General features: G+C 51.6%; 1 protein-coding gene across 3 annotated transcripts; it reads left to right on the top strand.

The window, feature by feature from the left end:
* The first annotated feature begins 2,053 nt into the window (after positions 1-2,053).
* Positions 2,054-11,927, top strand: SLC38A5 (solute carrier family 38 member 5). Of its 3 annotated transcripts, none has more exons than XM_055438327.2 (16): positions 2,054-2,150; positions 3,583-3,636; positions 3,724-3,793; positions 4,150-4,268; positions 4,361-4,434; positions 5,060-5,152; positions 5,279-5,357; positions 7,556-7,638; positions 7,932-7,990; positions 8,092-8,229; positions 8,438-8,517; positions 9,169-9,269; positions 9,510-9,625; positions 10,695-10,839; positions 10,933-11,036; positions 11,512-11,927. In XM_055438327.2, the coding sequence occupies exons 2-16, from the start codon at positions 3,584-3,586 to the stop codon at positions 11,611-11,613; spliced, it is 1,416 nt and encodes a 471-aa protein (XP_055294302.1). In that variant the 5' UTR covers positions 2,054-2,150; position 3,583; the 3' UTR covers positions 11,614-11,927. The 3 variants fall into 3 exon arrangements, with proteins under 3 accessions (XP_055294302.1, XP_088690402.1, XP_055294303.1); XM_088834276.1 differs by having other exon boundaries at positions 4,153-4,268; XM_055438328.2 differs by lacking the exons at positions 9,510-9,625; positions 10,695-10,839.
* Positions 11,928-14,257: the final 2,330 nt, after the last annotated feature.

Genomic DNA, 14,257 nt, shown 5'->3' on the forward strand with positions numbered 1-14,257 from the left:
AATGATAGTAAGTGTACTTTCTGCACCCCTGTTTCTCCCGTTTGTGCACTATATGTGTGTTCTCTGTGCACATCTTCCCTGACTTAATTTTGTGAATAGTTGTGTATACACAGCTGTGTGCACCTGTTTTCCTGAGTGCAGTTGTGCATGTACCTGTGACTGTGGCTTCTCTGTCTCTACAGTCATGTCTGGCTGTGGGTGCCTCTCTCTGTGACCAGAGCTGTATGTGGTCACAAGTTTATACACAAGTTCACATGCACAGAGGTATCACTATAGAGGCTGAACCTGAATGTTGGCCTCCGGGTCGTCTGAACTTGGAATCATGTGTGTGGGAGATGCTGGGACTGTGTATAATGTAGTTGGTTATGTGGAATTGTATCTGTCTGCGTGCTCTGGTTCTGTGGGTAGCTGTGAGTCTGTGTGTGATTGGCCCATTGGTTCTCTTTCAAGTGGCTGTGAGTCTGTGGGTGACGATGACGTCTGTGAGTCTGCAGTAGCACTAAAGCCGTGTGAGCCTATTCCTGTATCCGTCTGTTATCTCCGTGTGCAGCACTGAGGCTGTGGATGGCGATACTTAGAAGACTAAGCCCCTCTGCGTGGCTGTCCCATTGCCTCGGCTCTCCATGTGCAGTCTGTGTGTGTTTGAATCAGTCAGCCTGTATTCTCCGTATGTGGCTGTGAGTCTGCACGGGAGTTAGTGTACCTCTGTGGGTGGTGGTGAGTCTGCCTCCATCTCTAAGCCCCTGGATGGGGCTGTGATCCCTGAGTGTTCGAGAGCCCCTCTCTTGCTAAGGGGAAGGAAACTGCCCCATCCTTCACCCTCCTCCCGCTGCCAGTGGGGTGGAAGCCTCCAGGCTAGCTTTGAAGCCCTGGCCAGCCTTTGGCCTTTCCGGGAATTCTATACTCCCTGTGGGGGGCGGGCAGGTGGGTGGAGGGGCCAGGACAGAGGCTTCTTGTCCACCTGGGCCTCAAGCAGCCCAGTCAAGTGGGGCCCGGACCCCATGTACACCCGCCTGACTTCCTGCAGGAGACACATGCTTCGCCTGAAACAGACATGCCTGTCACATGCCCGAATGGAGTCAACACACAGACCCTTATTTAAGAGAGACAGACAGACAGTGGGACTCCTCACTTAGGGCGTGGACAGGCTCCACCCAACGCCTAGGCTGGGGTCCAGGAATTCAGGGCGTGCCTAATTTACAGACAGCATGTATCCACTCTCCACCCAACTACAAATTCCCTCCCTGCCTCCCTCTGGGGACCCCCAAGATCTAGGGTCCTTTCTCCATTGGGCTATCTGTCTGAGGTCAGCCTGTGGTGGCCTGGCTGTGTCTCTCCCTGCAACCTGTCCCACTGCTGTCCTCCGATCTGTCTGCTGTTCTGCCTGAATCTGACTTTCTCTGTCTGTTGCCACCTGCCCCCCTATGTGTCTCTCAGCCTCAGCCACTTGCTCTGTCCCTGTGGGCCAGTGTGTCTGTTCCTAATCTCTGTTTGTGGATGTGTCTGGCTGTGTCCACCTGTCCATCTGCATTTGTCCAGGAGCTTGCATGAGCCTCTCCCTGCCCACCGTTTCTGAGTCTTTCTCCCCTTGCTGCCCAGCTGCCTGTCTATCGCTCCCTCACACTCCCCGTGTCTTCCTGTCCCTTCTTGTTTTCTGTGCTCGTGCTGTTTCTTCTGCCTGCTCGTCTCTATTTGAGATCATTTCTCTTTCTATCTCTGTCTCTCCTCCTGCCATCCATTCCATTCTGCCATGTGTCTGACCTGAGTCAGTTCCCTCCGTCTTTTCCTCTCTCTAGATGTGGGTCTGTTCCCTTGATCTTTCAGTCCCTCTCCACCGCCTGCCCAGGAAACCTCTGTTTCCTTCAACGTGGGTTCAGATGAAGGGAGGCAACCCCTCTCTTTCCCCCACCCAGAACCAGAAGAGGGAAACTGAATTAAAGTTAAAACTCTACAGGGGAAAAAAAAAAAAAAACCGCGGGGCAGATGGAGCACCGGCAGTGCTGATTAGCCACCGACAAAACCCGAGGTGTTGATTGGTCAGAGGGCAGGCGAAGGCAGGGTCTGGCTGAGTGGGAGCCCTGCCGCCCGGTGGCGGGGTCCCAGAGCCCCAGTTCTGAGTTGCCGCTTCAAGAGCTGAGAGGAGCAGGGAGGTGAGGAGGGGGTGCTGGCCATCGAGGGGGCTCCTGAGATGCCAAGGCACGAACAGGGGTCCTGGGAGGGGTCTCAGGGGTTCCCTGGAGATTATTTTAGTCCTAGTGAGGAATTCAACGGGAAGGGGGAGTCCTTTTGGTACCCAGATCCCAGGAAATGAATCCAGGAGTGGGTGGGAGTCTTGAAAGGGTGCTCACGCTTAACGATGGGGCTCCTTGAGAGCCTTCCCTGACCCACGGAGGGGATTCAGGGCTTGGTTAGGGGGTTTCCTGGAGGCAGTTTTAGTGATGATGGGGACCTTGAATGGGGTTTTCTGAGATACGGCATTCCCAGGAAGTGAGTTCAGGGCTGGGGGTTTCTTTAGAGACACTCCATCCAGAAGAGGGGGACTCCAGGCTTGCATGGGGATTGCAGAGATACCCCACCCCAGGAAACACATCAGGCACTGGGAGTGGGCTTTTGATGACTGTCTGAGGGACCGCTTCTCCTCACGAGGGGAAATTAGGGCTCAGGCGAGGTTCCTGAGACACCCCAAGTCCAGAAACAATCTCAAGCCTGGAAGTGTCTCTAAAGTGGCTTCTACTAAAATAGGGGTCTATAAGACTTGACAAAGGTCCTGGAGAATACCTCTCTAGTCCCTAGGAGGGGAATTAAATGGGAGTCCCCGGGTCACTTCTATCCCTGAAAGGGGGTTCAGTTTGGAGAATTGCCTTTGGCCTCTAGCGAGGATATTCAGAGTTGTGGCAGAGAGCAGATTGCTGTGTCCTGTCCCCAGCAGGGTTGGGGTCGCCGAGCCTGCCCCCTACCCCATCCCCAGCCCCTTCAACAGGTTGCATCAGCTCTTGCTCAGGCTGGCAGCCCAGGCGGGGAGGAGGGGGGTAGGGGGCGTTAGGAGGGGTGGGGCAGTCGGGTCGACACGTGTCCCTGTAAGGAGTGAGAGGCCTAACCACACGGTGAGGGTGGAGGGAAGGGGGAGGTGCTCGGGGGACCGGGGAAGGAGAGAAACCGAGAGCAAGAGAGAGTGAGTCTGGGGTCTGAGAGGAGAGGCTGTCCCCACTCCAGATGGCCATCTCGTCTGCTGGGGGGTCGGTATCTCTCATTCTGTCTCTGTCCCTACCCCTTTATCTCTGGTTGCCTTGTTTTTTCTCCGTGTCTCAATGAGTAAACTGTTGGCGTCTCTCCCTCTCTGATTCCCTTCTGTCTCTCTCCCATCTCTTTCTCCCTGGGCCTCTCCCTCTTGTCTCCAATCCTCTCCACTTTCCTTCCTGTCTCTCTCATCCCTCTGTCCCCATTCCCCTCGCCTCATCTGTGTTTCTGTTTCTGTATCTGTCCATCGCCATCAGAGCACCAGTCCCCTTCATCTAGGTCGCCCCACTTTGTAAGCCACCCTGCTCCATAACTGACCACCCCATCCCATTTCTCTGCCCACAGGATGGAACTGCAGGATCCAAAGATGAATGGAGCCCTCCCTGGAAGTGCTGTGGAGTGAGTCGGGGGCCCAAGGGGTCAAGGTCAGGGGTCTGAATTACCTTCTCATCACCTCCTCAATTTCTCTGCCTATCCTACCTGCAGGCAGGAGCATGAGGGCTTCCTGCCCAGCCATAGTCCTTCTCCTGGGAGGAAACCGGCCCAGTTCATGGATGTGAGTGACCCCACAGGACCCATCCCAGTTGTATCTTGCCCAGCTCAGACCCTCCCCTACTGCTCCCTCTTCCCCAGCTCTTCCCTTCAGCTGTTTTGCCTCTGGTCTCTTCCCCACCCTCCCCTTTTCCTCTCTACTTCCAGCTGCTCCCCTCTAGAATCACCCTTCCCTGCTCTCCCTTTCCCAGCTTCTTCCCATCTTCAAATTCTTTTCCTTCTTCTGATGGCCCTTCCTGGGTTTCTCCCTGCCCCCGTCACTTCTTCCCTAGCCTTTCCCAAAGCCCCAGCACTGGCCTCGTCCCTAGTCTCCTTACCTGGTCCCCCTCCCCATGTTCCCTGGGCCTTGCCCCTTACCAGCAGTTCGAGGGGAAGACATCGTTTGGAATGTCAGTGTTCAACCTCAGCAACGCCATCATGGGCAGCGGCATCCTGGGGCTGGCCTATGCCATGGCCCACACGGGGATCCTCCTCTTCCTGTGAGTCCTAGGCAGTCTGGGGTGGGGGCTGGGTGTTGTGGGGCCAGCCGGGAGGCCTGGAGGCCAAATCCGAGCAGTGCCATCTGCCATAGGGCTTTGTTGCTGTGCATCGCTCTTCTGTCTTCGTACTCCATCCATCTCCTGCTGACCTGTGCTGGTGTTGTAGGTGAGACCCAGAGCTCACCTAGACCTTGGCCTCCAGACCCAAGACCGGCCCCTCAGAACTTGGATCCAGAACCCCAGACACCACACTCAACTCTCTGGGCTCCAGACCCCAGACTCTACCCTGGGTCTCATACCTTATCTGGGCTCCCAGATTCGCAAGCCCCAATCCTCAGCCCTCAGTCTGACCATCAAAGCCTGTTGCTCAGACCCTCCCTACTCCAGACCACTCCACTCTACCCTCGGTCTCCAGCTTACTTAGCAAGGAAGGCAGCCCCACAACCCAAGATCCGCCCCCCACCCCTGCTCCCAAGCTGCCACAGCCCCGGATCTCAGACTTCATTCCTACCATGGCTTCAATGGAGTGAAGCCATGGTAGGACCCCCAAGACCCCCACTACCCACATCTGGCCCCCAACCTTCTCCCTGGCCACAGATCCTACCTCCCAGACTCCAGTCCCAAGACCAATCCTAACTGCCTAACCCTCACCTCCAGCTCTGAGCAATGAGACCCAGTCAGCCCAAGCCCCAGCTCCCTAGCTCCCAGGATCTGGCCCTGGGAGGCTGTCCCACCCCTGGCCTGGCCTCCTGGACCCACAACCTGTCCCTTTCTGGTCCCCTCCCCTCCAGGAATCCGAGCCTATGAACAGCTGGGACAGAGGGCGCTGGGGCCTGCGGGGAAAATAGTGGTGGCGGCAGTCATCTGTCTGCACAATGTTGGGGGTGAGGACTCTGAGAGGTGGGGGTCAGCTTGGGGGAAGAGGGTGGGCTGAGGTGGGCTTTCCCAGGCTGGAGTGGGAGGGAGAGGAGGGGAATGCTTCTGCTTACACCTGCCCCCACCTGCACCAGCCATGTCCAGTTACCTGTTCATCATCAAATCCGAACTTCCCCTGGTTATCGCCACTTTCCTGGACATGGACCCTGAGGGGTGAGTGTGCAACACCCCTTGGCTCTGACCCACAGGCCACTGATTCTGCCTGTGGGGTCCGGCTGCTAGCTTCAACTCTCTGTCCAGCTGACTCCCAGGTCTTCTATTTTGAGGCTGTGGGCAGGCCGGTCTGGGCAGACTGCGATTCCTGGGCACTGTGATGCTAGCAGCATGTGTGACTGTCACTCTGGCTAGTGGAGTCGAGTAACACCACACGTTGATTTTTGTGACTGTTCCGGCTGACTCCATGTGTCCAGTGTACTCTCATGTTGCCCCTGTGGCTACACCTTTCCAGTAGACCTAAATTCTGTCCACGGGTTTGATTCTGTGACTCTTGTACTGGCAGATTCTCTGGCCATGTGTATGCTAGCTGACTACAGCTGTGTCCTATATACTGTGACTCCAGCCATGTGTGTTTGACATTTGCTTACTCTGACTTTCTCTGGCCGGTGGATTCTGTTTGATTCTGGGTCCATTAGGCTTGGCTGAATCTGTCTAGGTATAAGTGTATGGTCACTGACTCCAGCAGAGTGTGTGCACGTGTTTGTGCAGTGTACCGTGGCGCCAGCTATGTATACATGTGCGTGCTTGCTCAGTCACTCAGTCTTGTTGGACTCTTTGTGACCTCGTGGACTGTAGCCTATTAGGGTTCCTCTGTTCGTGGAATTTTCCAGGCGAGAATACTGGAGTGGGTTGCTATTTCCTAATCTAATGTATAAATGATTTGTGTTTAACTTGGTTACCATTGTTCTGGCTAATTCTTTCCAGCTGTTTGTGTGTGAGCCTCAACTGTGACTGTATATGTTTTCTGTATTATGGTTCCAACCATGTATGTTTGCCTGTTCCAAGTATACATCCAGCCAATTGTGTGTTTGATTCTGTATCTGTCTGTTGGCTGAATCTTTTCAGTTGTTTGTATATGATAGCTGATTTTGCATATCCTCTTAGATCTTTGGTTTGACCCTGAAGCCATTCAGGTAGCTAACTGTCTATGTGACTGCTGCTGCTGCTAAGTCGCTCCAGTCGTGTCCGACTCTGTGCGACCCCATAGATGGCAGCCGACCAGGCTCTGCCATCCCTGGGATTCTCCAGGCAAGAACACTGGAGTGGGTTGCCATTTCCTTCTCCAATGCGTGAAAGTGAAAAGTGAAAGTGAAGTCTCTCAGTCGTGTCCGACTAGTAGCGACCCCATGGACTACAGCCCACCAGGCTCCTCTGTCCATGCGATTTTCTAGGCAAGAGTACTGGAGTGGCTTGCCATTGCCTTCTCCGGTCTATGTGACTAGATGTGTCTAATTGTTATAATTATCTCCCACTAGAAATGGCAACCCACTCCAGCATTCTTGCCTGGAGAATCCCAGGGATGGGGGAGCCTGGTGGGCTGCCGTCTATGGGGTTGCACAGAGTTGGACACGACTGAAACGACTTAGCGGCAGTGGCAGCATATATGACCAGTGGTGCTTTGTTGGTTTGTAACTGTGTGTCTAGTAGGAAGAGAATATATGAATGCCTGGAACATATTAAGCACTATTTAATAAAATTCTTTGAAGAAATGAACAATTGTTCAGCCAATTCTGTATTAACACACTATCCTGCCTAGACACCTCCCTCCAATATCTGTACAGATCCCTCTCTTTCTTTGAGCTTGGTTCCAACAGCATGGCCAGCTGGCTAATTCTGTCTCAATTTCCATCTTTGACTCTGTGGCCAAATCGGCTCAACTACTTTCAAGTGCTCAACAAACCTTGAGTTGTTCAAACAATCATATGTGTTTCTGACTTTTTGTCGACTCTGCAGATCATCAAGAGATCATCAGACTGTTGTTCTACCTGTTAGACATACCAGGGTCATGGCTCACTCTGTGTCTGGTACCTTGTGTTGGACAATGCGAATCTCACTGTTATGGGCTGTTGTTTGCCCATCTGACTGTATGTCCACTTGAGGTCTGATGACACAGTTTGTCCAGCTATGTGTGTGTTCCCAGCTATATCCCTCGGACAGTGTGTGGCTGATAGTCTGATAATCTGTTTGGCTGTTTCTGTCATTCCTGTTGTGCTGTTTGTCCCTGTAACCACCTGGAGGGGTCAGCTCATCTCTCCTGACTGTGTGCAGAAACCTGTCTGGCTATCTTCTATGAGTGTCTGCTTGACAGTTTTCTTTGGTAGGCAGTTAGTCACTATGTTTGCCTGTTTCCTTAGGGACTGGTTCTTGAAGGGAAACCTCCTTATCATCATTGTCAGTGTTTTAATCATCCTGCCACTGGCCCTCATGAGACACTTAGGTAAGAAGCTTCCTGCCTTGGTCATTTGGATGATGGAATTAGGGAAGGGGAGCCAGATTCAAAGAATCTCAATTTTCAAGGGCTGTGGAATACCAGGGGAGAGCTTGTTTCGTGTGGGTTTTAATAGAATAGGAGTTTGTCAAGTGTTGGGGGGCTGGCCCAGGTAGAAGTTTGTGCAAAGTGTGACAAAATTGGGGTGAGGGGGCCTTGAATTGAAGGTCAGACTAGGGGGTTGATATTTGCTTGGGTGGGGTTCCCTTGATTTCTGAGACTCTGTATATTGCCCCTTGCAGGCTACCTGGGGTATACCAGTGGTCTCTCTCTGACCTGTATGCTGTTTTTCCTCATTTCGGTGAGTCTGAGGGAGAAGGACGTGCAAAAGTAGAGAAAGGGTTTGGGGCATTGGGACATAGCCTTCCCCATGACCTCATTTCCCCACCCTTCCTCCTCTAGGTCATCTATAAGAAGTTCCAGCTTGGCTGCACTGTAGGCCACAATGAAACAGCAGTGGAGAGCAAGAGCTCCCCAAGCCTTCCCATCCAGGGGCTCAACACCAGCTGTGAGGCCCAGATGTTCACAGCTGACTCACAGGTTGGTGTGCTGGCATATGTCAGTGCCTTGCACTGCGCGCAGGTCCTCTGGTTTTGTCACATTGCACTCTGCTCAGAGTGGAGCCAGGTATTGGACATCGGGGGCTTCCATGTGTCTGATGTGGAAGGCATTGGTGGGGCTGGTGGGGTGGGGAGGAGAAGATGGAGCCCTTAGTTGCTAATCTCTTGTACTTGGACCACTCCCCTAGATGTTCTACACAGTGCCCATTATGGCTTTTGCCTTTGTCTGCCACCCTGAAGTGCTGCCCATCTACACAGAGCTCTGCCGGTGAGTGGGAAGGCAAGGGGTATGGGTGATAGGGCAGCAAGTGGGGTGATAGTCATAATGTCTGTCACAGCTGGCACTGCACAGCTCGACTGTGGCCAGAGTGTGCCAAGGGAGGGGTTTGAGGTGGCCAGGAGGCCTTGGGATATGCAACGCAGTTACTCTTTACTAATTGGGGCTTAATGATTCTATCCTTTTAACATCCAATATCAGTGTGAATGGACAAATGGAGAGGCTGAGATCAGATGAAGGGGTGGCATATGTGGGTGGAATGGGGATATAGGGAAGGTCAGATGGAGAGGGATATGGATGTGCCAAGGAAGGGCAGGGATGATATGATGATGGGAGGAATGCATGAATGATCATTCAGGGGGACAATGTGGATAATCGGAATGGAGGGAGAGGCTGTGTCAGTCAAATGAAAAAGAAGGACAGAGATGGGCAAAGAGATAGGCAGAGTTGGTCACATGGGGTGAGAGGGATGGATAGAGAAGGGAGGCGTGGCCGATACAGGGAAGGCAGAGTTGGGCATCCCAGTGTGTACTAGCTGAACATCAGCTCTGGGAAGACTCTAGAGGGTGGGGGCTGGTTTGGAGGGGCCTGGACCAAGTCCACAGGTCTGGACATGACAGTTCTATGACCTCTATACCTCAGGCCCTCCAAGCGCAGAATGCAGGCTGTGGCCAACGTGTCCATTGGGGCCATGTTCTGCATGTATGGGCTCACGGCGACCTTTGGATACCTCACCTTCTACAGTGAGTGGGCCTGGGGCCAGGGTCGGGTCGAGAGCTAGGGTGGGGACTGCGTAGATTACTAGGCAGGAGCCTCAGCACTTTCCCCACATGCTTTCAGACCCGTCGGTTTCCAAAGGGACCATACACACCCTGCATTGAGATTCTGTCACTGTCTGTGTGTGTGTGTGCACTCATATATGTTTCTGGGACACTGGTCCTGGTGCTCCAATCACATCCCCTCGCCTGTGTCCCGTGTCCCAGGCAGCGTGGAGGCGGAGATGCTGCACATGTACAGCCAGCATGACCTGCTCATCCTCTGTGTCCGTCTAGCGGTGCTGCTCGCTGTGACTCTCACGGTGCCAGTCGTGCTGTTCCCTGTATGTCGGGGGCGAGGGTGGGCCTACAGGGTGGAGGGGCATGGATGGATGGGTAGAGGGTGTAGGCAGGAATGTTTGGATGGAGGGTGGAGGTAGGAGTGGATGGATGGACGGATAGAGGAGCCTGGGATGGACAGATAGGGAAGATAGAGTTGTCAGATGGACAGAGAGGGCTAAAACAGACGGTCAGACACAAGGGGGACATTGATGGCAGAATATGAATAATCAGAACAGGGTTGGTCATTTCGAGGGGGGAGGCACAGATGTCTGACTAGACAGAAGAGGGAGGCAGGAATAGACAGAGGGTAGAGGCATAGGCAATGGCAAGCCACTCCAGTACTCTTGCCTAGAAAATCCCATGGATGGAGGAGCCTGGTGGGCTGCAGTCCATGGGGTCGCTATGAGCCAGACACGACTGAGCGACTTCACTTTCACTTTTCACTTTCACGCATTGGAGAAGGAAATGGCAACCCACTCCAGTGTTCTTGCCTGGAGAATCCCAGGGATGGGGGAGCCTGGTGGGCTTCCGTCTATGGGGTCACACAGAGTCGGACACGACTGAAGTGACTTAGCAGCAGCATCAGCAGAGGCATAGGTAGATGGATATTCAAGATGAAGAAATAGGGATGGACAGATAAAGGATGGAGACAGAAGTAGCGAGGTGTAGGAGGGACACCTGATGGAGAGGTTGGCTGAGCAGACAGAGGAGGGAGATGGAAGTCATCAGATGAGGGGAGAGGGGCAGGGACCCCAGGGTGGAAGGACATGTGGGTCGTCAGGACAGAGGAGGTAGACATAGTTGGATAGAGGAGAACAAGATTTCAGACACTGAGTGGAAGCATAGATGGATGATCACCCAGAAGGGTCATGGACTGTCAAGCAGAAGGGATGCGGTATGCTCATTTAGAAGGTGGAGGCGCAGATGGATGGTCAGACAGAGTGGAGGTAGAGTCATATGGAGGAGAAATCAGGGGTCTCAGACTATGGGTGGTGTTAGAGACAGATAAATACATAGAAGGGGAGGCAGTACTTGAGCCCTGACCCTCATCCTACCGTACTCTGGTCACAGATCCGCCGGGCTCTGCAGCAGCTACTTTTTCCAAGCAAGGCCTTCAGCTGGCCACGCCATGTGGCCATAGCACTGATCCTGCTTGTCTTGGTCAATGTCCTCGTCATCTGTGTGCCAACCATCCGGGATATCTTTGGGGTTATTGGTCTGTATCCCCATCCCTAGTCCCAAACCCCACCTAATATTGGCCTTGTACCCTAATCTTACATTGCTTCTTTCCTTCCTGCTTGTCCTTCAGGGTCTACTTCAGCCCCCAGCCTCATTTTCATCCTTCCCAGCATCTTCTACCTCCGCATTGTGCCCTCTGAGGTGGAGCCCCTCTACTCCTGGCCCAAGATCCAGGTGAGCATTCCAGGGGAGGGCTGGGGAAAGAGGGAGCATTCTGAGGAGGGAGCATTCAAGGATGGCTAAAGTTTGAAGGAACATTTTCAAGAGGGGGCTTGGAGGAGAGAGGGCAGATGGTCTAGAAGAATGAAGGAGATTGTCATAGGAAGAGGCTGAGCAGATAGAGCACAAGAAGGGTTTGAGAAGACAGCAAGCACTCAAGAAGGGGTTGGTGTGGAGGAAGCATGCTTCAGACAGATGGAAGGAGCACTATTAGGAGAAGGTTGGAACAGTTTCAAGGAAGATGGGGGAGAGTACTCCCTGAAGAATTCTAGGAAGATGGAAGGAGGAGTCACAGGAAGGGGTTGGTTTTAAAGAAGGAGAGAGAGCAGAAAAGGAGGATCAGGAATGAATGCAGCACTCTCTGGAGGGGATGGAGGAGCTTGGGTGTAGGTACACATCCAGCCCCATCTTTTCTCCCTCTCACGCACAGGCTCTGTGTTTTGGTGTCTTGGGGGTCCTCTTCATGGCGATCAGCCTAGGTTTCATGTTTGCCAACTGGGCCACAGGCCAGAGCCATGTATCTGGACACTGACCAAGCCCTGCTTCACCTGGGTCCCGGTATGCATCCACCCGTGCACGTGGAAGGAGATGGACTGCTCTCCCAGTTCCCATAAACATGGCCACAGGCTGAAGAGTGGTCCACTCCCTTCTTCCTCAGGGGATGCCAAGCTCAGATCATGACTCTAACCCCAACCTCAACCCTACAGGAGGAGGAGGAGGAGGAGGCTAGGTCCTTGAAGAACCCTTGCCCAGTCCAATCTTTTCTGCCTCCTCCTTCTAGAAGCTGTTTGTCAGGATCACCGTTGAGCTAAAGAGGAAAAATAAAGATGCTAAATTGCAACTCTAGCATCAGTATTTCGTTTCTTTCTGGGACTTCTTAGGGGAGCCTTCCCAGGTTCACATGCGTAAATGGACAGGAGGACTCTACTGACTCTTATCTGTTCACCCACTTCTCTGCCCTTCAGTAGCTGTCTACAAAACTCACATAGATCCCTTCACTGGCTCACTCAGGAAACATCTCCCAGAGATACTGGCAACTAGGTGCTGGGGATATAGCAGCAGATCAAGCAGACAATAATCCCTGAAGTTGAACAAGAAATCCCTGAAGTTGCACAAGAAAGGGCAAAATATGACCTGCCAGCCAAACTTAGTCCACTGCCTTTTTGTTCGTCCCCCAAGCTAAGAATGGCTTACACATTTCTAAGTGATTGGAAAAAAATCAAAAGAAGAATTTGTAACAGTTGAAAATTAGCATGAAATTCAAACCTCAGCGTCTGCAAATAAAGCTTCATTGAAACTGTCATGCTCCCTGTACAGGCCACCAAAACAAACAAACAAACAAAACAGTCACGCTTGTTCATTTACACATTGATGATGGCTCTTTAGTGTTACAACAGCAGAATTGAGGAGTTGTAAGGGAGACCGTAGGGCTCACAAAGCCTAAGCTATTTATTATCTGGCCCTTTTCAGGAAAAAATTGCTAATCATCTAGCTGAAGAGAGGAAAACAGATAAAGATGAGCATTATGAGGAAAATGAATGTAATGCTGGGGTTGGTTGTGGGGGAGGTGAGCAATCAGGGAGACCTCACTGAGGAAAGGAAAAGGAGCTGGGTCCTTGATTGACTAGAAGGAGCAAGTCAAGTTTCAGGTAGAGGAAGCAGCCAGTACAGAAGCCCTGAGGTAGGAACAATAGGAACAAGCATGGCAGGTCCAAGGAGGAACCAGGGTGGCCATTTTGCTCTCTCATCAGCCAATGACACCACAGTCTTGCCAGCAGACTGTTAGGAAGTATGAACATTTGCCTGACTAATAAGTGAAAAGGTATTGCTCTTGAAATTCATGTGTTTCTTTCAGTTTAGTTCAGTCTCTCAATCATGTCCGACTCTTTGTGACCCCATGGACTGCAGCATACCAAGCTTCCCTGTCCATCACCAACTCGCAGAGCTTGGTCAAACTCATGTGCATCAAGTTGGTGATGCCATACAACTATCTTGTCCTCTGTTGGCCCTTCTCCTCCAGCCTTCAATCTTTCCCAGCATCAGGGTCCTTTCTAATGAGTCAACTCTTTGCATCAGGAGGCCAAAGTGTTGGAATTTCAGCTTCAGCATCAGTCCTTCCAATGAATATTCAGGACTGATTTCCTTTAGGATTGACTGATTGGATCTCCTTGCAGTCCAAGCGACACTCAAGAGTCTTTTCCAACACCACAGTTCAAAAGCATCAATTCTTAGGCGCTCAGCTTTCTTTATGGTCCAACTTTCACATCCATACATGACTACTGGAAAAACCATAGCTTTGACTAGACAGACCTTTGTCAGCAAAGTAATGTCTCTGCTTTTTAATATGCTGTCTAGGTTGGTCATAGCTTTCCTTTCAAGGAGTAAGCCTCTTTTAATTTCATGGCTGCAGTCACCATATGCAGTGATTTCGGAGCCCAAATAAATAAAGTCTGTCACTGTTTCGATTGTTTCCCCATCTATTTGCCATGAAGTGATGGGACCAGATGTCATGATCTTAGTTTTCTGAATGTTGAGTTTTAAGCCAACTTTTTCACTCCTCTTTCACTTTCATCAAGAGGCTCTTTAGTTCCTGTTCACTTTCTGCCATAAAGGTGGTGTCATTTGCATATCTAAGGTTATTGATATTTCTCCCAGCAATCTTGATTCCAGCTTGTGCTTCATCCAGCCCGGCATTTTGCATTCTGTACTCTGCATATAAGTTCAGTAAGCAAGGTGACAATATACAGCCTTGACGTACTTTCCCGATTTGGAACCAGTCTGTTGTTCCATGTCTGGTTCTAACTGTTGCTTCCTGACCTGCATACAAATTTCTCAAGAGGAAGGTCAGGTGGTCTGGTATTCTTATCTGTTAAGAATTATCCACAGTGTTGTGATCCACACAGTCAAAGGCTTTGGCATAGTCAATAAAGCAGAAATAGATGTTTTTCTGGAACTCTCTTGCTTTTTTGATGATCCGACGGATGTTGGCAATTTGTCTCTGGTTCCTCTGCCTTTTCTAAAACCAGCTTGAACATCTGGAAGTTCATGGTTCATGTAATGTTGAAGCCTGGCTTGGAAAATTTTGAGAATTACTTTGCTAGCGTGTGAGATGAGTGCGATTGTGCAGTAGGTTGAGCATTCTTTGGCATTGCCTTTCTCTGGGATTGGATTGAAAA

The sequence above is a fragment of the Moschus berezovskii genome, chromosome X, assembly GCF_049115385.1.
Source record: "Moschus berezovskii isolate FMDL1 chromosome X, NW_MosBer_1.0, whole genome shotgun sequence".
Classification (NCBI taxonomy): Eukaryota; Metazoa; Chordata; class Mammalia; order Artiodactyla; family Moschidae; genus Moschus; species Moschus berezovskii.

What these genes read in the sequence shown, in the direction of transcription:
- SLC38A5 (XM_055438327.2), top strand. Translation starts at nt 3,584, where the DNA reads ATGGAACTGCAGGATCCAAAGATGAATGGAGCCCTCCCTGGAAGTGCT. An exon ending in CTCCCTGGAAGTGCTGTGGA is followed by an intron (nt 3,637 to 3,723) that starts GTGAGTCGGGGG and finishes TCCTACCTGCAG; the next exon opens with GCAGGAGCATGAGGGCTTCC. An exon ending in ACGGGGATCCTCCTCTTCCT is followed by an intron (nt 4,269 to 4,360) that starts GTGAGTCCTAGG and finishes CATCTGCCATAG; the next exon opens with GGCTTTGTTGCTGTGCATCG.